The 26,093-nt window shown below is 19.7% G+C and overlaps 1 protein-coding gene across 1 annotated transcript; it reads left to right on the top strand.

Annotated features, from left to right (window-relative positions):
- The first annotated feature begins 1,961 nt into the window (after positions 1-1,961).
- LOC122510672 lies at positions 1,962-23,124 on the top strand. The gene is made up of 15 exons (XM_043625487.1): positions 1,962-2,118; positions 4,554-4,717; positions 5,443-5,625; positions 6,439-6,652; positions 7,334-7,557; positions 8,893-9,078; positions 9,474-9,624; positions 9,996-10,184; positions 13,635-13,699; positions 15,833-16,015; positions 16,273-16,498; positions 16,794-17,008; positions 17,734-17,925; positions 18,048-18,186; positions 22,657-23,124. The coding sequence occupies exons 1-15, from the start codon at positions 2,097-2,099 to the stop codon at positions 22,797-22,799; spliced, it is 2,496 nt and encodes an 831-aa protein (XP_043481422.1). The 5' UTR covers positions 1,962-2,096; the 3' UTR covers positions 22,800-23,124.
- The last annotated feature ends 2,969 nt before the right edge of the window (positions 23,125-26,093 follow it).

Here is a 26,093-nt window from a genome sequence, read left to right as displayed (position 1 = left end):
TTTGTTATAATTCAATTCTTTCGCTTTCAATTCAATTTTTCAAATTTTAAATTAAATTTCTTCGTTTTACATTCAATTTTTCAATTCAATTACTTTAATTTTAAATTCAATTTCTTGGTTTTTAAATTCGATTTTTTAATTTTAAATTGAATTTCTTAGTTTGAAATTCAATTTTTCAATTTCAAATTCAATTTCTTTAATTTTAAATTCAAATTCTTCGTTTTAAATTCAATTGTTTAACTTTAAAGACATTTTCTTTGTTATAATTCAATTTTTCAAATTTTAAATTCTATATTTTTTCCTTTGAATTCAATTTTTTAATTTTAAATTTACATAATTCTTTCGCTTTAAACACAATTATTCAAATTTTAAATTCAATTCTTTGATTTAATTTAATTTTTTAATTTTAAATTTAATTCATTCGCTTTAAATCTAATTTTTCAAATTTTAAATTTAATTTCTTCGTTTTACATTTAATTCCTTCGTTTCAAATTCAATTTCTTTAATTTTAAATTTAATCCCTTCGTTTCAAATTCAATTTCTTTAATTTTAAATTTAATTCCTTTGTTTTAAATTCAATTTTTTAATTTTAAATCCAATTTCTTCATTTTATATTCAATTTTTCAATTCTATTTTCAATTTTATTTTCAATTTTTTTCATTTCAAATTTAATTTCTTCGATTTAAATTCAATTTTTCAAATTTTAAATTCAATTTCTTTGTTTTAAATTCAATTTTTTTTTATTTTTACATAATTAAATTTGATTAATTTGTTGAAATCCTTTTTTTAATAATTTCAATTTTTCTTTCTATTTTTCGTTTCAATGTTTAACTATTGAATATAGATATAATTCTTCAATTTCTGTATTCAATTTTTTATCACAAAAATTTTTTACTTTTTCAATTCAAATAAGTGATTTTTAAATAAATCATTTAAAATTTAATCTTCTAATTATTGCATTCAACTTTTAAATTTTCCTTTTATTTTTTTGAATTAAAATTTTTCAATCCTAGTTTTTTAATTGGAAAATTCAATTGATTTTTTTAAATTTTGAATTTAAAAGTTTTGATGATTTATTTGTTTGATGTTTTAATTAAATTTTTTAATTATTGCAGTCATTCTTTCAAATTTTTTTTTCATTTTTTCTAAATCTTTTTATTTTAATAATAGAGTTGAAGTTATCGATCACCTCGAGTCAGGTTAAAAAAATAACTTCAACTCTATTATTAAAATTTGTCGAGTGATAATAGCTTCAATCATTAAATCTTTTTATTTTAAGTTTTTAATTATCATTTACAAGTTAAAAATTTGTCCACAAATGAAACTTTATAAATTTCAATTAATTCTTATTTTTAAATTCATTATTTTATAAATTTTTCTATTTGATTTTTCAATTCTGCATTTCAATTATGAAATTTGATTTTCAAAATTAAAAATTTAATTTGTTTATAAACTCTGAGAGAAAAGAGTATAATTAAAAATCTTACCAGCTTTATAATTCAATATATCATTGTTCGTTAACAAAAAAGTAAGTTTAAAAAATTATTGCAAATTGTTCACTTCTTTTGCAATATAAAATAATTAAAAAATATTTGTTAACTCAATAATATAAATTTCATATAAAAATATATTTTATTGAAATATAAATATTTCATTAAATAAAAAAATTCAATAAATAAAAAATTTCTTATAAAAGAAAAAAAAAACACTTTTAGAAAAGAGAAAAAAATTTTTTTCGAAAGATATATTAATTTGCAATAGAGTAAAAGAAATTATGAAACAAAAAAAAACCCTTTTTTTGAAAACTTCGCATGATTCACTAAGCTGTAGATTCCGGAATTATTTTGACGAAAACTTTTTCAATATACAATAGATATATACGTATATATAAAATATAAGGATATATCCCCTCTCATTTTGTTTCAAGTATTTTCCTGATGTGTATATTCTATCACTTTGTACCAGAAGAAGTGGCCAGTTGAGCCGGTTTGTTTCACCGTTGAACACGTCCATGAACTCTTCTCTCATAAGTGCAAAGTATTCATTTTAATTTTTTTTTCCTTTTATTTTCTTCTGTTTAAGAGAAATTTTCCATCATGTGCGACAAAAGAAAATTTGGTAAGAATTTTTTTTTTAAATAATTCACACTATTTCTGGTTTTTAAAACATTTGCGCGAAAAAAAATATATTGCTAATAATTTTTTTCGAGAAAAAACACAATTGCAAATGAGGATTTTCAATGCGTCTCTGAAAATATATAGGTATATTGTTCACGGCGTGATTATATTATAATGAGTATTTACTTTCGGAAATTAATTTTCACAATTTTTTTGCAATTTTTTTTTACAATGGCTAATAATTTTTCATTTATTTTTATAAACTTCGTTTTATATAGAAAATTTCATATTAATAATATTATTAATATTAATTAATAATATTATAATATTACAAATTTACAATACTTCCGAAAATAATTTTGTATTTTTTCTTTATAAACTTCGTTTTATAGTTAAATTATCATAATTCAATATTAATGAAATTTTAAATTAATACATAGTAATGATTGTTTCATTCAAGTTTTTAATTTTCTGTTACACATTAACAATTTTTCTGTATACATTTTTTTATTAATTTTTATCACTTTTTAATTTAAAGTTTATTTTTTCAATTTTCTTATTTGACATTTCGAATTTAAATTTTGATTGTTTGATAATTTCTAAATTTAGAATAATTGGAAGTTTAATCACAGCTTGTGATTTTATAATTTTTCTTTCTATTTTCGATTTTTTTATTTAAAGTAGGTACATATTAAAATTTTTAATTAAAAAGATTTTTAATTTAGTTTGTTAATTTTAAAATTAACTTTATGTTCATTAATTAAATTATAATTTTTCATTTTTTAAACTTCGTTTTATATTTTAATATTTAGTTATTTATTTATTTTTAATATTAATAATATCATTAATTGATAACTATTAGTTAACAATATTAATATTTATTTATTTATTTATTTTACAATCGTTTTGACTTCCGGAAATAATTTTTTACAATTGTTTTCTACATTTAGAAATAATTTTAAATTTTCATTTTATAAACTTCGTTTTACAGTTGTTATTGTTTTTTTCGTTTAAAATTTCCATAATTGATTTCAATTGTTAAACTTAATTTAATTGTTGTTCAGTATAATTATTTAATTTAATTAGTTTAATATTTTTTTACTTTTACTATTATTTTTTTGGTAAAAATTGTTTTTTAACTATTGAATGATAATAAAACTTTGCAAATTAACAAATTTGACACACTGATAATTATTTCGCGAATTTTTTTTTAAATAATTTTTTTAAAAATTTTATTATTTTATTTATTATTTTTTTTTTTTAATAATTTTTTATTTCGAAAAATAAACAAATATAAAAAATACAAATAAACAAAAATAACTCAATGTATCCTCTTTTTTAATACAAAATAATTAAAAAACAGTTTTAACAAAAGAGCAATAAAAAAGATTCTTTGATATTTACATTCAGACATTATAAATAAATAAATAAAAATATTGTTAAAATCGTCAAGTTGTAAAACAGTAATTTTTTAATTAAATTTTTTTTTGAATTCATCAATTTTTTTTGACAAATTTTTTTTAAATACTTGATAAAAAGTTAAAAGATTGCAAATTGTTTTTTGTTATTTTTAACACATAAAATCCGAGTGCTTTAGAAATCGTAAAAATATAAATGAAAAGAGGAAATAAATCTTTAAAGTGAGATTATAAATATTTTTTATTCTCATTAGTCATCCTTCCATACAACAATTATTATAAGTTGTTTTAACGATTAGGTAAATTTTTCTTTCTCAATAAATGCTTTCATAAATCTTTGTTTGATTTTCAGTAAATAAGCAATTTTTTTTTATGAAACTTCATAATCAATTGCAGACTGAATAGTACAAGTTTCTTGTACAAAAAGATTTAATTATTTATCAAACAACAATTTCAAGTCGGTGAACAAATTTTCTACTGTTGAGTCGTTAAAGTTTAACAAGTTTATTATTTCATATTTCTTTAATTAATATCTCAAAATTTATTAAAATAATCACTCTCAATATTTTAATAATTAAAATAATTTTTTAATTTAATGAAATAAAATTTTATTGAAATTGACATTTTTATTTTCTTTCATTTGTATTTTTTAAAATCAATATTTTAAAAAATTTTTTTAATTAAATATTACAAAAATTGTACCTATAATATTATAATTTTAATTCATCATTTTTATTATCATTTAACTTATAACTAAATTAATTTTTAATTTAGTTAATTATTAAATTTAAAAAAAATATTAAATTTTTTAATTTAGTTATAAGTTAAATGATAATAAAAATGATAAATTAAAATGATAATATTATAGGTACAATTTTTGTAATATTTAATTAAAAAAATAAAAAAAATATTGATTTTCAAAAATACAAATTAATTTTTAATTTAGTTAATTAATTTTTTTTCAATAAAATTAATTTTTTCTCATGAATATTATATATAAAAATTTTGTTTCATTTAGGATGGCTGCTTCTAGCTTTCGTTATAAGTTTTTCTCAAAAAGATATAAATGTTGATGGAACTCAAAAGTTCACCAGAAACGCATCATCGACAAATGATGATATTGACGATTTTATTCCGTATCAGGGGGAGCGATTCAATGTATTTGACTGGAATATTTTCAAAGTAAAAACTTATTTTAAATATTATATTAATTATTTATATTTTTTAAGTCATTAACTGTTAATTTTGCACTGAAAAACAATTTATTTCTTACTCAAATAATTCATTATACTTAACTATTATCGCAAAAATAACTATTTATTTGTATCAATTATTTCATGAAAATCAATTAACAAAAAAAAAAAATTTACATCAACTACAGACGATTGTTTTGCTTAAATAATTATTTTTCAGTGGCTTAATCAGTTAATTAACTAATTTTTCACTATTAATTTAAATGGTAAAAAATAATTTAATATATTTTTTAATTCAACTAATAAATTACTGCTTAAATACTTCTAGTAATTATATTATTATTTAATATTACACTGAAAGAAAATGTATTTGTTTCAAATAACCGATTAATTGACTATTATCAATTAAATATTTAATTGATTCAAATAATATTTATTGGAGTCAATTAAATATTTACTTGAATCAAATAATATTTATTGGAGTCAATTAAATGGTATTTGCTTCAAATAGTCAATTAATCGGTTATTTGAATCAAATAAATTTTTTTTTCAGTCTATAATATTATTTACTAAATAATTTTTTAAATTTCCTAATTAATATTATATTATTATTGTTATTATTATATAATTAATTATAAATAAAGAATTTCATATTACACTGGAGGAGAAATTAAAAAATGTTGTTTAACGATTATTTTAAAATGTGAAAATTAGATAATGTCAAAGAAAAATCCGGGAAATATGTTGATTTCTCCGATATCAACGAAATTGGCATTAATTTATTTATACGAGGGTGCTCAAGGCAAAACTGCACAAGAATTGGCAACTGCTTTGCATTTGCCCATAAACCGAGCTGTCACGAGAGATAAATTCACGACAATCTTACAATCACTACAGGTAATTTTTTTCTTTTCATTAAAATAAAAATAAAATTCCATATCCATTTTTTTAATAATTACATTTAAAAAAAAACATTTTTTTCTTTTTTATTAAAGTAAAAAATAATTTAAATGCTGAAAAAAGTCGTTTTTTTACTATAAACATATTTCATTAAAAGCAAAAAGTATTGAATTTTTGTTTATTTCAATGAAAAAAATAATTATAATTATATTCTTTGCTAGAGAGCAAAAAATTTTCTTCTTTAAAAAAATATTCTCTGTACAGTTGCAAAAAAAAAAAAGATATTTTTTCTCAGAGCCAACTAAACCTTTTATTTGTTTCAAATAAAATTTATTTGGTTTAAATAAAATTTTATTTTGTTCAAATAAAATCTTATTTAGTTCAAAATAAAATCTTATTTGTTTCAAATAAAATTTAGTTGGTTTAAATAAAATTTTATTTAGTTCAAAAAAAAGTTTTATTTCTGTCAAATAACATTTTTATTTAAAAAGAAATAAATAAATTTATTTGAAACAAATAAAAATTGTAGTTTGCTATTTGGTCTATTTGGTTTAAATTAAAATTTTATTTAGTTCAAATAAAAGTTTTATTTATGTTAAAATAAAATTTTATTTAGCTCAAATAAAATTTTATTCAGTTCAAATAGAAGTTTTATTTATGTGAAATAAAATTTTTCTCTATTGTACTGATAAATGAAAAATGGATACAAATTTTTTTTTTCCTATTGTAAATTTATTTCTTCAATTTTGTTGTGACTTTTTTTTTAATTTGTTTATTAATAAAAAATGAATCTGTTTGATATTTTTTCAGGCCAAGAATCCTGATTACACATTGAATGTTGGGACCCGCATTTACGTTGATTCTGCTTTACAACTTCGTCAAAGATACTCGGCAATCGTAAAAATGTTTTACTCCACAGATGTTGTAAGTGCAAACTTAACGGACACACATGCTGTTGCTGACAATATAAACAATTGGGTGAACAATATCACTGAGAGTAATATTCAAAAAATCATTGAAGACGGTGAGATAATAACAAATTTTAGAATTTAAATTTTAATGCAGATTATCTAAATATTTAAATTACATTTTTTTCTTGCAAATAAATTTTAATTTTTAGTTTCAATTTTTTTTTTAAATTAATTTTTTCCTATACTTGAATTGATTTAAAATTATTTGGTTCCATTAAGTGCATTAAATATTTATTCAATTAAATAATTTAATTAAACAATAAATAATTTCCTATATTTGAATTGATTAAAAATTATTTGGTTCCATTAAGTGCAATAAATATTTATTCAATTAAATTATTTAATTAAACAATAAATAATCTTAAATGGATTTTTAAAAAATATTAAATGAAAAATAAATGAATTTAATTCAATTTAAAAGATTTAACTAATTTTTCAAAAATTAATTGGAAAAGAAGCTTCACCTGGAACAATGATACGTTTCTTTGGAATAGCGAAAGTATTTAGTTGAGACAACTAAAAATTTCGTTAATTCAATAAAAGTTGCTACCTGTCAATTATCAAATAAATATTTAATGAAATTAAATAATTTTTATTTAAATCGAATAACTTGCATTTGAAAAAAAAATTTCAGTATTTGAAGTAAATATGAATTGAACCATTTAAATTATTATTAATTAATTAATTATTGTATTCAAATAATAATGACATTAATTAATTGTGAATTATTTTAGAAAGCACTTTAAGGGATTCAGTGATGGTTGTCGTGAATGCATTATTTTTCAAGGGAACTTGGGATCGACATCCATTTTCACTGAAAGCAACGAGAATTGGAAAATTCTATTCAACAGAAACGTATTCCGTTGATGTGCCAATGATGCATTCATATGCTCGATTTTATTACTCCTCGTCTTCAGAATCAGAATTAGATGCTAAGATCCTTCGTATTCCCTATTCAGTGAGATATTTCTTCTTTATATTTATATTCAAAACAAATTTCATTACATTTTTATACCTTCACTTTTTCATTTCTTTTTTATTTTTATGCGACCTCATTCTTTTAGTTTTGTCAATTAAATTATTATTATTTTTCATTTCAGTGTATTTATTATTATTATTATTATTTTCAATTATTCTATTTGTTTATTATTCACTTTCATCATGTGATATTAATTGTGAATTATTTATATTATATTTTTTTATTATTCATTGTTAATTTAATGTTATTTGTATAATTATTTTCTTTATTTATTTATTCACTTTATTAATATTATTAACTATTATTATATATTTATTTACTAACTTTATTATTATTATTTATTTATTTATTCACTTTATTATTATTTTCATTATTATTGTTAATTTCATAAAAAAATTGATGAATGGAAATTTATCAACGTAACGAATATCTAATTATTAATTTTCTTCAAGTGAAAATATTTAAAAATTATTTATTCTTTTAAATCTTTTTTTCTCCCTATTTATTATTATTTAGGCATTGATGGAAACTGATGAAATTTCTGAACGAAATTGATGATGAATTGATGAAAATAAAATTATTCTTGTAATAATCAATTTACTTTCAACTTTCTTCAAGTGAAAATGATTAAAAATTTTATATTTTAGTTTTTTTTATTAATTCATTTTTTCAGTTTTTCTTTTTCATTATATATTATTAATGTTGGACAAAAATTGATGAAATTTTTGATGAATTGTTAAATAAAATTATTTAACAATTATAATAACAATATAATTATTATTATAATGTTTATTTATTTTAATTTTAATTTTTTCATTTTCTATTATAACTATTTTGATTGATGAAAGTTGATGTAAATTGATGAAAATTGATGATGAATTGATGAAAAATTGATAAAAGTAAAATTATCATCCATGTTATAACTTATTTTTTTTTATCCATTTTCTTCGCAATCATTGTTTACTTAAAAGTAACAAATTGCAAAAATTTGATGCCAAAAATATAGATCAAATACAAAATTAATCCAAATTTTTGGCATCAATTTGATCCACATTTTTTGTATCAATTCGATTCAGTTTGTTATCAATCTGATACTTTCAGGAAAACTGAAGAGAAAAATATACTAAATAATTTTTTACTTTATAATTTACGATAATTTCTTTATTATTATTATCATTTGGTGAAAATTGATGATACTTCTTTGAAAATTGATGATAAATTGATGAAAAGAAAAAAAAATTATCCATTGTAATGAATTTTCTCAAATTTTGAAAAATAAATTGTTCCTAATAAAAATTACGAATAATTTTTCAGGGTCAAAAATATGCCATGTATTTTATTCTGCCACGAAAAGCAAATTCATTGGATTCATTGGTGGAGAAATTGAATTCTCACGCTTTTACCAAACAAACTTGGCTGATGCAGGACATGTCTTTGGCGGTTGTAATTCCAAAATTCAAATTTGACTTCACCAGCCATTTGGAATCAACTCTAAAAGAGGTAAATTTTCACAAAAGCCGCACAAATATTAATAATTAAAAAAAATAATTTATTTTGAAATTAATTTTCATTTTTATTTTCTTTTTAAAATTAAGTTCAATTTTATTAATTTTATTTGTTAATAAATTTTTGATTTTTTTGACAATTTTATTTTATTTGTTAATAATTTTTTAATTGATTTGGTAATTTTATTTATTAATAAATTTTTAATTGATTTGGTAATTTTATTTATTAATAAATTTTTAATTGATTTGGTAATTTTATTTAATAATAAATTCTCAATTGATTCGGTAATTTTATTTATTATTCAATTTGTAATTTATTTGCTAATTTTATTTGTAAATAAATTTTCTAATATTATTTGTTAATTTAAAAAAAATAATTTCTTAAAATAGATGGGCATTCAAGATATTTTCGAAAATTCTGCAACTTTAACTGGAATATTGCGTACGAGTTCAACATCCCCATCAGTTTCAGTTTCGGAAATCGTTCAAAAATCTGGAATCGAAGTGAACGAGAAGGGCACCGCTGCTTATGTTGCCACAGGTTAATAAAAAACAATAATTAAAAATAGAAAAAATAATTTTCTTGTTTAAAAATTAATTTAAAAAAAAATTACTTTTTCTTGTTTAAAAATTAAATTTTTAAACAACAACAAATTTTTAACAATTTTTAATTAAACAATATACTTAAAAGTAGAAGAAATAATTTTCTTGTTTAAAAATTAATTTAAAAAAAATTACTTTTTGTTGTTTAAAAATTAAATTAAAAAATTAAATTAAAGAAACAAAGATTAATTTTTTTGCGTTTAAAAATTAGATAAAAAAAAAGAATTTTCTTGTTAAAAAATTAATTTTTCTTTCTTTTTTTAAGTAACAAAAAAAAAAAAAATAATAAAAACAAAATTTTTTTTACAGAAATTCAAATTTCCAATAAAATTGGCGAAGAAACATTCATTGCAAATCGTCCATTCGTTTTTTACATTGAAGACGAGACAACCGGCACAATTCTATACATGGGCAAAGTGGTGAATCCTCTGGAAGAAGTTGGCAATTTAAATACGAACTTCCCGACAAAGGTTAATCAAGAAACAAAGCAGCCAACTGGTAAACAATTCTAAACTAATCCCTAAATTTTTTTCCAAATTTTTGGGAAACAATTATTTTAAATTCAGTACAAAAAAAAAGAAAATGAGAAAAGTAGCGTTGACGTTACATATTATATTAAATATAAAATAGCATTGTTACAATAGACTATCTATTAATTATAAATATTATGATAAAATATTAATATAAATTATTATTATTACTACTATTATTAAATTAAGAAATTTAAAACATTCAGTTATTGCAAATATTTATATTTCGCAATATTACCATTAATGACTATAGTGATAACAGACAGTTACCAACAGACCAAAAATTATTACAAACAAGTTTATAAATAAAAAAGTATAATAAAAAAATAAAATAATTGATAACAAAATTTTTTTTTCATATTAAATCAATATTGTTCCTTCCAATCGTTTTCGTTTATCATTCATTTATTAACTGTTTTCATTATTTTTATGATTTAACATTTAATTTTTGTTTTACATTACATTTCATTAAAATAATAATAATATAATAATAATCAAATATTAATATTAACAAAATTAAATTTCAACAAATTTTATTAATTTACTTTTTAACTTATTTAACTAATTTTAATTTTGTTTAAAAAAATAAATTTTAAGGGCATTTGAACCATTATGACGTCATAGTTTGTGCAAAGCATTTGTTCTAAAGCCGTGACGTCATAATGGTTCAAATGCCCTTAATTTATACAAAAATCGAATAAAAATGACAATTATTTTATTATTATTCGTTATACTAATTAATTATATTTTCTAAACAATAATTATGATTGTGTTATTGTTTAAATAATTACGATTTTTTTCTAAATATTTACAATTATTATATTTTGCAAAAAATTATAATCATTTTATTTATTAATAAATTTTTATTTATTTAATTATTATCACTTTTTAAGTGTTCTTATTATTATTATTATGAATTATTTTATTTTTCTAAATAAATTGCGGGAAATTGTAGTTCAATAAAAAATTTTAATATTTTCTATAAATAATTGGGATAAATTTTATTTTCAAAATAATTATTTTTAACTAATTTTCTAACTAATTATTATCGTTTTATTTTCTAAATAAATTTCGGGGAATTGTAATTCAATAGACAATAGAAAATAAACAATAATTGTAATAGTTTCTATAAATAATTAGGTATAATAATTTTATTTTCTAAATAATTACAATTATTTTATTTTCTAAATAATTATATAATCATTTTATTTTCACAAATAATTATAAATATTTATTTTTTCTAATAAATTAGGGGGAATCGTAATTCAATAAACAATAAATAATTGTTTTATTTTCTATAAATAAATTGCAAAAAAAATTCTAATAATCATTTTAATTTCTAAATATTTATTTTATTTTTCAAATAAATTGCAAAAAATTGTAATATTCAATAAATAATATAGAAAATTAACATAATAATAACAAATAATATTGTAATAAAAATTATTATATTTTATAAACAATTATAATCATTTCTTCTGAATAATTATTATTTTGTTTTCTATATATAAATTGCAGAAAGTTGTGATTCAATAAACAAAAGTCAATTAACATAATAATAACATAATGTAACATTAAAAATTGCTATATTTTCTAAATAATTAATTAATTTATTTATTTATTTAAAATAATAATAATTTTCTAAATAATTTTATTTTCTTTGAAGTAATTATAATTAATCAATTAGAAAATAATTATAAAAAAAAACCTCAAAATAGAAAAAACATAGACATAAAAAATAAAACAACACTAAAAAACGGAAATAGAAAATAATTAATGAAAAGAATTCTGATTACATAAAAAAAAAATTTCTAAATATAAAATTAAAAAGAAAGAATAAAAAATTTCTATCAGATAAGAATGAAATAGTGAAACACCATGACATAAAATAGAATGGACGTATTTGTAATAGAACATAATTTTTTTTCTATTTTTTTTTTTTTTGGGCTTTCCATGTCCTTCTGATAATGATCTCTCTGACACAACCAGTTATTCAAAATAATCAAGCATCCGCAAAAAGTTCACTGAACGTCTGAATCTCATTAAAATATTCAGAATGAACGTTTTTTTAATTAAATTAAATGATATGGAAAAAGAGAAAGAGAGTGAGAGACAAAAATATTGTTTCCACATTTCTTCCATTCACTTTTTTGTAAATATAATATATATAGGATGTGACTGGTTTTGAAAAAAAAAATTTTTTTACGTATTTGAATAGACAAGGAATTTATTCTTTCTATATATAAAAATGTACAAAGAAAAACCTTGAAATCCACACTTTATTTATTAGTCTCTTCATACTGACAAGTATACACCAGGAACACATGTTAAAGATTTCATCTCATTAAATTATTAGTGCGCATTAAAATAAAAAAAAAAAATTTCGCTAAATTATTTGGATCAGTTTTACTATTGGTATTGTATAAAAATTACATTGTTGATCATTTTCTATTTTTATAATTCTATTTTTAAAAATTTACTAATTTATTTAATAAAATGAATTAATAAATAAGTAAAGTAATGTCAAATTAAATACAGTGAAAAAAATGAATTTTTTTTCACTGTATTTAATTTGACATTACTTTACTTATTTATTATTCATTTTATTGAATAAATATAATAATAAATAATAATTTATTGAAATAACCGATTACTTGAATCAAATAATTTTTATTTCAATCAAATTAATTTTTCTTCAGTGTTTTTTTATATTAATTTAAATTATCACTTATATTAAGTTAATTAACATTATACCGACAAACAAATTTGATTCAAATAATTCTTTATGCAATAAAATAATTATTCGAAAAAATATGAAATATTTATTATTATTCACAAATTTATACAGTGGTCACTGAAATTCAAGACTATTTGATAATTTTTAAAAACGAAAAGTCAATTAAAAAGAAAAAATTGAAATTTACATTAAAATTTACTTTTAATTTTATAAAAAATAAATTTTTATTCATAAAGAAATTATTCTTTTTTCGCTTTGTTTAATTTTTCTTTCAAGAAAAAGAGTTTTTTGAAATAAACATAAATAAATAATTATTTGAATCAAAGAAAATTTTGTTTATAGTTTATTTTCCAAATTTTGATACTATATAATTATAAAGTTATATATATGATAATTCGGCACAATTCACAGGTCTATTTTGATTATAATTATACATGTATATTTATTGAAAAAAAAAGTTTTTTCAAAAAAAAGATGTTCAACAAATCCGTCAATTGAGTTTCTGCTTTTTTCTATAAAAAAAATGGATTTACAGGTTTGTTAAAATTTTGATTTGATGAATTAAATTCTTTAGTAACAAAATTAACATTTTTAATTTTTATAAATAAAAAAATACGTATAAATTTGTTAATGATTAATTAAAATAATATGGATAGTAATTAAACTAATTAATGATTTCAGGACCAGTATCACCAGTATCAGGAGTGGAAGAACGTCACAATATTTTCAACATAGAATTACTTCAGGTAAAATTCTTCTTCTTTTTATTTAATTAATTTCTATTTATTTAAATTTCATAACTACAACTTTTTAAAATCAAAATATTTTTTTTGTTAAAAACTTTAGTAAAATTTATTCTGGAAATAATAAAATTTGTCAAAAATTCAATATAGTTTTTTCTTAGAATTACAATTTTTTGCAAAATTCAATTATTTTCAAAATTTTTTTTTAAATTATCGTCAAGATTTCAATTATTTTTATAAATGCCAAAATTCTTCGCTGAAATTCAATTTTTTTAAATTTTTTTAAACGAATATCGTCAAAATTACAATTATCTTTATAAATGCCAAAATTCTTCGCCGAAATTCAATTATTTTCGAAAATTTTTCATAAATCTCTACAAAAAGATTCAATTATTTGAAAAAAAAAATAAAAATTACTGAGAAATTCATTTATTTATAAAAAAAAACAATTGACATACATTTTTACAAAAAAAATCAATTATTTAAAATTTGTTTATAAAATTCAATTGTTTTGAAGAATTTTATAGAAATTCTTAAAAATAATTTAATTCTTTCGAGGAATAAAAATATAATTTTATTGACAATTATTGAATTCTTATTTTTATGAAAAATTTTTAATAATAATTGAAAATTCTTCTTTGGAATTTCATTATTTATAAGAATAATTGAATTTCTGCGAAGAATTTTATTAAAATTATATTCAAAATAACTGAATTCATCTAAAGAATTTTATTATTTATAAAAGTAATTGAAATTTCTCAAAGAAGTTAAATAATAAAATTTTTAAAAAATTGAATTTTCAAATCCGAAAATTTATTATAATTGTTATTTTCAGAATTACTTTTACTATTTTCAAAGACAATTTTTATTATAAAAATTAGAAAAATTTACTCAAAAATAATTTTTAGTATAGTTAATTGTAATGTTCGAGGAAAATTTGAATAATTTTTATAGAAAAAAAATAACATTGGAAATAGTAGATTTTGCCAATAAAAATCCTTTTTTCCAAAATAAATTGTATAATATCTGTCGTAAATTTGATTGACAAATGAAAATTAGTCAAATTTATTCTGGAAATAATGAAATTTGAAAAAAAGATTTTTAAGTTTCAAGAAAATAAATTTTTGTTTTTTGTTTTTTTGGACAAAAAACTAAAATTTATTTAGGACCTACTTTTTTTTAATCATTTTCAAATATTTTATGATAATTTTTCGCAAGAATTCAATTATTTTTTACAAATAAATAAATTCTTTGATAAAATTCAATTATTTTCAATATCTATTGTTTAAAAAAAATTTTTAATAAAATTCTTCGCAAAAGTTCAATTATTATTTTCATAAATAATAAAAATTTCACTGAAATTCAATTATTTGTAATAAAATTTTTATAAAATTTGTTTAAGAGAATTTATCTAATTTCAATACAATTGTAATAATTTTCCTCAAAAGAATTCAATTATTTTCAAAACTTTTATTAAAAAATTAAATCCTATTTAAAAAAAATGTTTAATAAAATTCTTTGCAAGAATTCAGTTATTTAAGAAAAACTTGAATAAAATTTCCACAGGAATTTAATTTAAAATACAATTCTCAAGAAAATTTTTTCAAAAGAAATCAATTATTTTCAAAAAGTATAATGGAATTCATCATTAGAATTCGATTTGTCATTTTTAATAGAATTCCTTAAAAGAAATTAATTATTTAAAAAAAATTTTTTTGTGTAATTCTTCGAAAGAAAGTAAAATTATTTTTAATAAATTCGACAAAATTTGTTTATATAAGAATTTAGGTAATTTCAATTATTGAATTGTAATTATTTTCCTTAAAAGAATTTAATTATTTTCAAAATTTGTAATAAAAAATTGAATTATTCAAAAAAATTTTAATAAAATTCTTTGCAAGAATTCAACATACAAATAATAAAATTTTTCCAAAAGAGTAAAAATTTTTTTCTTCAATCATGCAGCTAAAAATTTTTCTAATTTACGAAAAATGCCAATTTTAATAATTAGGGAAAGGGGGAAAAAATTTATGATTTTAGGTGCTTTTGGGAATTTTAATAATTTAAGGGGATAAAAAAGGTGACTAACTGTGTAAGTAAGTATTATTTTTGAAAATAAAAACTTTGTTTGAACAGGAATTATGTGACAATTCTCAAGGAAATTTGGTGATAGCACCAGCGGGTGTAAAGGCTGCCCTAATGACAATTGCAGAAGGAAGTGGAGGGCACACTCGACAACAACTATTGTCCACCCTAAGACTACCAGTTGATGATTACGGTATCAAGGAAGCTGTAAAACGTACCCTCAGTCCTTTTACAGTAAGCCTTATTTTTTCACATTTTCATTTATATTCAATCATACATTCCTTCATTAAATTTAATTAATATGAAGAAGGAAAATTTCTCAATTTTCGAAATCGTAAAATTATCATTATCATTTTATCATTTTTCATTTTCAATTATCATTTTATTGTTAATTGTTATGTGAAAATGACTCCTACGTTTGTTTACAGAGTTAAATCCCTTTTTTTGGGAAATTATTCAACGATTTAATTATTTATTTATTAATTATTTAGGCAATGCAGAATAGTGGAATAAATAATACCGAAATCACAATGGCCTCGGCTCTTTGGACGGCGGACGATGTCGTCATGTCTAACGAATATAAGGAGAATTTGGTGAAAAATTACAACAGTCAAGTGTTTTCGATCAATTTCAAAGATGCTGCGAATTCGGCTAAGAATATTAATAATTGGGTCAAATTGTCGACAAACAATCAAATATCGTCAATTGTCGAACCAGGTATAACATTTAATTTCCTTCCTTATGGAAAACTCCCTAAAATAACTGCGATACCAAAAATGTCGATCAAATAAAAAATTGATCCAAATTTTTGGTATTTGATACTATAATTTGGTAATTTGATACTTTCACGAAAATTGTGGTGTAAAGTTAGAGTAAATAATTATACACTCACATAAAATTAAAGAGATAAAATAGTAGATAGTAATAAAAATAAAATATTAAAAAATAATTTTGGTCAGTATAAAAATAACAGATGTTGTTTAAAATTTAAAGGTTGTAAAATTGTTCGCAGGAGGTTTGAGTTCCGCCAGTCAATTATTAATAACGAATGCAATTTACTTCAAGGGAGCTTGGCTTCATGCGTTCGATAAAAAGCAAACTCGACCGAGATGTTTTCAAACTTTCAAAAATGGTTGTCAAGAGGTTCACATGATGGAGAGCATTGGCAAATATCGTTACGGATTTCTTCCTTCGTTAGATGCGGAAGTCATTGAAATTCCATATACGGTCAGGAAATGAGAAAAATTAATTCATGAACCGTCATTTTTTTCCTTTCAATATTCCCTTACACAGCACCGAAACTTTCCTAAAAATTTATTAAAGATTTACTTATGCAAACTTCGAAGAATTTACTTGCAAAGTTTAGTGAAATTTATGTAAAGATTTGAATGTCCCACTTCAATAAATGTTTATCGTCAAACTTTCCTAAAAATTTATTAAAGATTTACTTGCAAACTTCGATGACTTATTCGAAGATTTACTTGCAAAGTTTAATGAAAATTATGTAAAGAATAAAGGAAAGAATTTTCAGGAAAGTTTGACGATAAACATTTATTGAAGTGTGACATTAAATGTCCCACTTCAATAAATGTTTATCGTCAAACTTTCCTGAAAATTTAGCTTGAAACTTTTCTGAACATTTAAATTCCATTTTCGGCTACTCTATATTATAAGCGAAAGATTCACGCTAAAACATTTATTGAAGTGTGACATTTAAATCTTTACACAACTTTCACTAAACTTTGCAAATTGTAAGTAAATACTTCCAAGTTTGCAAATAAATCTTTAGTAAATTTTTAGGAAAGTTTCGATCCCGCGTGTGGGAGTCAGCACTAAAAAAATAACGCTACTATAACGCTCTATTAGATTAATAAACTAAAGTAAAAATACTTTAGTATTTTTCTCGTTTTAAAGAATTATTTTTGCAAAATTAAAAGAAATTTTTCTTTCAGGGTGGAAAAATTTCAATGCTTCTTTTACTACCCGCCAGGCAAGGAGAGCACGCACTGCAAATTCTCTCGAAAGATCTCTCTTACATTCCAATATCGAATCTATTCAAAAATTTACTACCAACGGAAATTTTACTCCAACTTCCCAGATTTAGTATCGAGAATAAATTAGATTTACGCTCATCCCTCGAACATGTAAGTCACTTAATTTTTGTATCTTCTTTTTAAAAAAAAAATTTGAAAGAACAAAAAAAAAATTTGGATACAATAACAAAGAAAAGAATTTTTAATTTAAATTTCGTATTTTTCTCCTTCAGTTGGGCATTAGAGACTTATTTGATGCGAAAGCGAATTTATCACGAATAATAACAAAGAAAGCAACTCATGTCAATAGTGTGCTTCACAATGCAAAAATTGAAGTCAACGAAAGTGGAACTATTGCTGCTGCAGCTACAGGTAAAATTCTTAATTCATTATAATTATATATTAATCTTTTTTGCATTATTAATTTCGTGTGAATTAATTAGTTAATTAGTCGTTTAATTTATTAATTTTTTCTAAGCCGATTATTTATTATTTAACTAATTTATTAATGTTTAAGTGGTTAATTATTTGTAAACAAATAATTATTATTTAAGTAATTATTTAATATTTAACTGCCTACTTAATTAATATTTAACTACTTAATTATTATTTAACTAATTGATTATTATTCAATTCATTTTATTAAATAATTAAAATTTAACTAATTAATTATTATTATTCAACTAATTAAATATTATTTAGGTAATTAATTAATGACTTATTCAACCAACTAATTATTATTTCACTAATTAATTATTTTTTAACTAATTAATTAATAATTTCAGACTTCGTACTCGATAATTAATTAGAAAAAAGTAGTACATAATTTTCATAAAAAATATTTACTTTTTTCTTATCCTGCTAATAAATTAAATTCCTGCAACGAATCTTATTATTCATAAAAGAATTTAAATATTTATAAAAATAATTTTATGCAAATTTTAATTTAAATTATTGAATTCATGAGAAATTTTTCTTATTCATAAAAACAATTGAATTCTTACGAAGATTTTTACAAAAAATTTTTAAATAATTGAATTTTCTTTGGAAATTTTATGAAAATAGTAGATATTGAAAATCACTAAATTGCGAAAAGTTTTTTAAAAAAATTAAATTTTACAAAGTATTCAATCAAAAATTTTTGACAATAATTAAATTCTTGCTATAACGATCTTATTAAAAATTTTTTAAAATAAATGAATTTCCAAAAAGAAATTTATTAGTTTTAAAAATAATTGAATTCTTGCGATGAATATTGTTATTTATAAAAATAATTGAATTTTGCAAAGAATTCTATTAAAATGCTTTAAAATAATTGAATTTTTGGCGCGACTTCTTATCCCATATAGATGATTTACTAGAATATTTGCGAGATATTATTTTATTTCTCAAAACATCACTTTAGTATAATTTTAGCTCTAAAAAATAATTGTAAGACAGAATGCTTATAGGTAAATAATGTCTTATTAAGTAATGAATCATTAATCAAATTTTAAGTAAAAATACTTTTTAAACAACATAAGTCTTAATTGAAAGAATTTTTTAGAATAAGAATAATAATTAAACAAAAATATCTTTAAAACTAAAATAGATTTGAACGATATTTTATAGAAAAAGATTACAATTTGTAAAAAAATTTGTTAAGCAAATATTTAAAGTCTCAAATTCTTTGTTTAATAGAATATTTATGTGCCAATCTTTCAATTTTCAAAAAATCTTATTTGTTGGAATATATGTTTAAATAAACTTTTATTAATACAATGTATTATTTAGAAAAAATGATATATGAAAAAATGTATAATTTAATTAACTCTTGTATGACAAAAATTTTTCTTAGGCAAATGGTAATTTTATAGAATGTTAATTAAAAAGAATATTAATTTACAAGAAATGAAAGTGAAACGAATTCTAATTTAATAGAATACTTAAATGTCTGAATTATAATTTGGCAGCATGCCAATTCGATCGATTTTATATTTGTAAGAAATTCAATTTGACATAATATCAATTTATAAGAAACACTTTTTCGTAGAATTTTAATTTATCAGAATTGTAATTTTGTAGAATATTAATATTGCCAAATCTAATTTTAGTAGAAATCTGCTTTATCAGAATGATCAAATGTTCGAATCTTCAAAATTTCTAATTTCATTTTTACCTACAATCAATGTGACATAAATATTTGGCGCAAATTTAAAAATTCACCAATCAGAAATTAAATTTTTAAAATTTGCGCCAAATATTTATGTCACATTGATTTTGGGTAGAAATGAAATTAGAAATTTTGGGGATTCGAACATTTGATCATTCTGATAAAGCAGATTTCTACTAAAATTAGATTTGGCAATATTAATATTCTACAAAATTACAATTCTGATAAATTAAAATTCTACGAAAAAGTGTTTCTTATAAATTGATATTATGTCAAATTGAATTTCTTACAAATATAAAATCGATCGAATTGGCATGCTGCCAAATTATAATTCAGACATTTAAGTATTCTATTAAATTAGAATTCGTTTCACTTTCATTTCTTGTAAATTAATATTCTTTTTAATTAACATTCTATAAAATTACCATTTGCCTAAGAAAAATTTTTGTCATACAAGAGTTAATTAAATTATACATTTTTTCATATATCATTTTTTCTAAATAATACATTGTATTAATAAAAGTTTATTTAAACATATATTCCAATAAATAAGATTTTTTGAAAATTGAAAGATTGGCACATAAATATTCTATTAAACAAAGAATTTGAGACTTTAAATATTTGCTTAACAAATTTTTTTACAAATTGTAATCTTTTTCTATAAAATATCGTTCAAATCTATTTTAGTTTGAAAAGATATTTTTGTTTAATTATTATTCTTATTCTAAAAAATTCTTTCAATTAAGACTTATGTTGTTTAAAAAGTATTTTTACTTAAAATTTGATTAATGATTCATTACTTAATAAGACATTATTTACCTATAATCATTCTGTCTTACAATTATTTTTTAGAGCTAAAATTATACTAAAGTGATGTTTTGAGAAATAAAATAATATCTCGCAAATATTCTAGTAAATCATCTATATGGGATAAGAAGTCGCGCCGAATTTTTGTGAATAATTTTGTTATTTATCGACATAATTGAATTCTTTCAAAGAATTATTTATTTAAATAATTGAATTCTTAGAAAGAATTTTATTTTATTAAAATCTAAAAGAATAATTAAATTATTTCAAAAAAATTTAATTAAAATTATATTTAAAATAATTGAATTCCTGTGAAAAATTCTAATATTGTTGTAAATAATTGAATTCTTCCAAAGAATTTTAAAAAACATTTTTTTTTAATAATTGATTTTTTCGAAGAATTAAAATTAATTTTTTAAGAATAATTACATTTTTTGATCAATTACTGTAAAATTGAATAAAAAATAATTGAAATTTGCGATGAATTTTATGATTTATGAAAATAATTCAATTTTGTAAAGAATTTTATTAAAATGCTTTCAAAATAATTGAATTTTTGGGAATAATTTTGTTATTTATCTTTAATAATTGAATTCTTTCGAAGAATTATTTATGTAAATAATTGAATTCTCGAGAAGAATTTTATTAAAATCTATGAAAGAATAATTGTAAAATTTCAAAAATAAGTAATTAAAATTGTATTTAAAATAATTAAATTTCTTTCGAACAATTTTTTAAAAATATTTGAAAATAATTGAATTCCTGTGAAAAATTCTAATATTTTTGTAAACAATTGAATTCGTCCAAAGAATTTTAAAAAAATCACTTTTTTCAATAATTAACTTTTTCAAGGAATTGAAATTAAATTTTTAAGAATAATAATTACATTTTTTGAGCAATTCCTGTAAAATTTTATTTAAAATAATTGAAAAACTACGATGAATTTTATTATTTATGCAAATAATTGAATAGTTGCTAAGAATTTTATTAAAATTTTCAAAAATAATTGAATTACTGAGAAGAATTTGATTATTTATCAAAATAATTGAATTATTGCGAAAAATTTTATTAAAATGTTTAATTGAATTTCTGTTCAAAATTTTGTTATTTTTGAAAATAATTGAATTCTTGCTAAGAATACTTATTATAAAATTTATTTTCCAAAAAATTGAATTTCCATAAAAAATGTTATTATTAGTGAAATTAATTAAATTATATTGAAGAATTGTATAAAAATTTTGTTAAATAATTGTTTTTTTTCGAAATTTTTTTGAAAATGCTATTCTTAATTAATTGAATGCCTGTGGAAATTTTATTATTTATCAAAATAATTGAATTTTGGATTAATTTTATCAATTGTTTTTTAAATAATTGAATTGCTTTGCGAAATTTTATGAAAATACTATAGATATTGAAAATAATTGAATTTTTAATATTTTTTGAAAATAATTGAATCGTTTTAAAAAATTCGATTATAATTTTTGAGAATAGTTTTTTGATTTCTATAGTATTAGCGAATTTAAAGTAGTGGAAATTCTCAAAAAAACAGAAATATTAGCTTTCAGTGGCTGAAATCTAAAAAAAAGTACCCAAATTACTATTGGGTACTTTATAATTAATTATAAAAAAAATATCGTAAAAAAGTAGTAAATAGTTGGTTTTAGTACATGAGTTCAAAGTCTGTAATTTAGATAATTATTTTTTAACCAATTAATTATTATACTTAAGGACTTAATTATTATTGAACTAATTAATTAATGAGCAAATTTTTAACATCGTATAAACATTCTGTTCTTACTAATTAATAATTCTTGAATTAATTAACCATCATTTTTATAATTTTATAATTAATATTAATAAAAAAAAACAAATTTCTCTTTCAGCAATTTCGGTAGTGCCATTAATGACTCCCTCGCTACAAGCATTCAGAGCAAATCGTCCATTCCTATTTGGTTTAGTGGACCTTGAATCGAATAATTTGCTTTTTGCAGGACGAGTTGTTTTACCTGCACCTGCAGCAGGTTGAAATGCTTTTGGAAATACTTATAAAAAATATTCTTTTTCTCATTTCGTATATGACGTAAATATAAATGTACCATAAATGTCTTCGATAACTAAAAGTGATCCAGAAAAAAAAAGAAAAAAAAATTGTTTTTTATGTAGTTTCTTTAGTTAAAATAAGAAATTTGTCTATAACAAATAAATAAATTTAATTATAATTTATAATAATTTTATATTTAATTTAATTTATCACTCGGAGGGAAAAAAAACTCGGAGGGATCGATTAAATCATCAACATAATAATAAAAATAATAATAATTATTATTATAATAAATATAATTTTTTTTCTCTTTGTGTTTTTCTTTTTGTAAGCCCGTATAAATTGTTAAATAAATAAATAAATAAAATGCGAAAATTTTAAAAATTAGGCAATTAAAAATTTTAAACAAAAAAAGTTCAAAAATAAAGCGACGACTGTTAATTAGAATTAAAACATTATAAGCAATTAAGAGAATAATTAAAAAAATTTAATTAATTTAAAAAATTTTAATTTTTGATAAAAAATTTAATAAAAATAAATTTATTAATTTAAACGTTGAAGGAGATAAATTCTTCTTTATCATTTGTAACAATTAACAAAGAATCCATTTATCAAGTGCCGGTTATGTTATCTTCAGTCAATATTATATTTATCTACTGAAGAAATATATTTTTTCAAAAATTTCTTCATTGCCGACAACAGACTATAGGAGAAATACTTCTTCTTTAATATTTCTTCTTGTTTGAAATAATGGAAATCAGTAAAATAGACACGCAAGACTTAATTTAACGCGCGTGTGTTAAGTTGTGTTATTTCCTTAAAATGTCTTCAAGAGGAAGTCGGAAGGAGAAATACACGTTCCAACGTAAAAGGAAAAAAAAAAGAAAAATATTAGGGCAATCAGTCTATGGAACGTTGACTGCTTTTATAACAACCTTAGAGAAACCTTCGTGATTCAAGACATGTGCATATGTTTCCTTTCAACTCATTCTAATTCGTTTCATTCATATATATACACACATATAATTTATTTATAAAACTTAATTAAATATATTATTTATTTTTGGATGAGGGGATTTAAAAGAAAAATCATTGCAACGATTCTACTTTTAGTTTTTCAATATAAAGTTTTTTATTTATTTTAAATTTTTATTTTTATTGACTCTTTGTATTTTATTATATTAGTTTTTTTTTCTTTTGTTTTCTATGAAGGAGTTTACACCGTAAGCCTTAAATATAAGCCTCCGCGCGCATAAACGGATATACCTCCAGGAGCATATATTTGCGCCTGCGCGAACACGTGGTCAAGGCAAACTCTTTCACAACACAGCTGCAGGCAAACACTTTGCGCAGACGCAAGTATATCCTCATGGAGGCATATCCGTTTATGCTCGCGGAGGCTTATATTTAAGGCTTACGGTGTAAACTCCTTCTATATTTACTTTTCCAAGTTTATTTGTTTTGCTATTTACTTTAAATTTTATATTTTAATTAAATAAGTATTTTATTATTAGCCTTTTTTGTCGTTGACGCTTTTTTAGTTGTTTTCTTTAATTTTTTTAATTATACTTTAAATTTATACCGATTCTTTGTATTATTATTATTAGCCTTTTTCAATTTTTTTAATTAGCCTTCTTTAATTACTAATTATTATTTAGCCTTTTTTATTTGTTAGATACCATTAAATCCTCTGTTTCTTAAAATATTTATACAATTTTTCTAAGAATATCAAACTGAGTCGAAAAACGAATCAAAAATCCTTTTTTGTCTCAATTTGATATATCCCTAGAAAAACTGTGTATTAATTATTATTCATAATTTATTATTAATTTTTTTTAATTAAGTAATTCCCTATTTTCTTTATTATTATTTTCTTAACCACCTTCTTAACTTCTCCGTTTTATCTTTTCCTCCTGGATTTTTTTCCTTCTCTTCTTCTTTTTTAATTATTATATTCTAATTATTCTAATTATTATACTAATTATTTTCTTTTAAGCAAATATTATCATTGCTATTTTACTTTTTATTTATTTACATTTCTTCTATTTTTCTTACTCTTCTTATCTGTACTTTTCTCTTGTAATTATATTCTAATTATTCTAATTATTATGCTATTATTATCTTCTACAAACATTATCACTGCTATTTTACTATTTATTTTCTATTTTTCATATTTTTCTTTTTTCTTTTTTTCCTTTTCGATTTTCTTCTACAATTATTGTATTCTAATTATTATGCTATAACTTTTCTTTCTGTAATTTTTATTATTGTTAATTTTCTTTTCATTTTATGTTTCCTTTCGCTTCTTCCTCCCCTTCTTCTAAATTTTTTTATCCTTTTTCTCTATACCTCTACAAGCTCTGCATTTCTTCTTCTTCCTTTCCACATACATACCATATTATAATTTTTTTTCTTAGTCCACTTTTCCTCCTTTTTTTATTCCATTAAATTATTAATATTAAATTAAAAATTATTTTTGTGTAAACTTTAGCTACTATTTTTAAAGTAAGTTTTTCTAATTCTTGTAAAAAAAATTTTTTTTGAAAATAGTAGATAAAAGTAATTCTGAAAATAACAATTATAATAAATTTTTAGAAAAGAAAATTAAATTTTTTAAAAATTATATTAACTTCTTTGTGAAATTGAAATTATTTTCATATATATAATAAAATTCTTTAGATGAATTCAGTTATTTTGAATATAATTTTAATAAATTACTCAAAAGAATTTTCAATTATTATTAAAAATTTGTATAGAAATAAGAATTCAATTGTTGTCAATAAAATTATATTTTTATTCCTCGAAAGAATTAAATTATTTTTAAGAATTTCCATAAAATTCTTCAAAACAATTCAATTTTATAAACAAATTTTAAATAATTGATTTTTTTCGTAAAAATGTATATGTCAATTGTTTTTTTTATAAATAAATGAATTTCTCAGAAATTTTTATTTTTTTTTTCAAATAATTGAATCTTTTTGTAGAGATTTATGAAAAATTTTCGAAAATAATTGAATTTCAGCGAAGAATTTTGGCATTTATAAAGATAATTGAAAACTTGACGATAATTTAAAAAAAAATTGAAAATAATTGAATTTCAGCGAAAAATTTTGGCATTTATAAAAATAATTTAAATCTTGACGATAATTTAAAAAAAAAATTGAAAATAATTGAATTTCAGCGAAGAATTTTGGCATTTATAAAAATAATTGAAATCTTGACGATAATTTAAAAAAAAATTGAAAATAATTGAATTTCAGCGAAGAATTTTGGCATTTA

Source organism: Leptopilina heterotoma, unplaced genomic scaffold, assembly GCF_015476425.1.
Source record: "Leptopilina heterotoma isolate Lh14 unplaced genomic scaffold, ASM1547642v1 Lhet_73, whole genome shotgun sequence".
NCBI classification, from domain to species: domain Eukaryota; kingdom Metazoa; phylum Arthropoda; class Insecta; order Hymenoptera; family Figitidae; genus Leptopilina; species Leptopilina heterotoma.
This window is presented reverse-complemented; position numbering and strand designations above follow the sequence as displayed.

Coding starts and splice junctions, on each gene's coding strand:
- LOC122510672 (XM_043625487.1), top strand. CDS start 2,097: ATGTGCGACAAAAGAAAATTTG. Junction 16,499..16,793: donor ATCGTCAATTGTCGAACCAG/GTATAACATTTA, acceptor AATTGTTCGCAG/GAGGTTTGAGTTCCGCCAGT. Junction 17,009..17,733: donor TCATTGAAATTCCATATACG/GTCAGGAAATGA, acceptor TTTTTCTTTCAG/GGTGGAAAAATTTCAATGCT.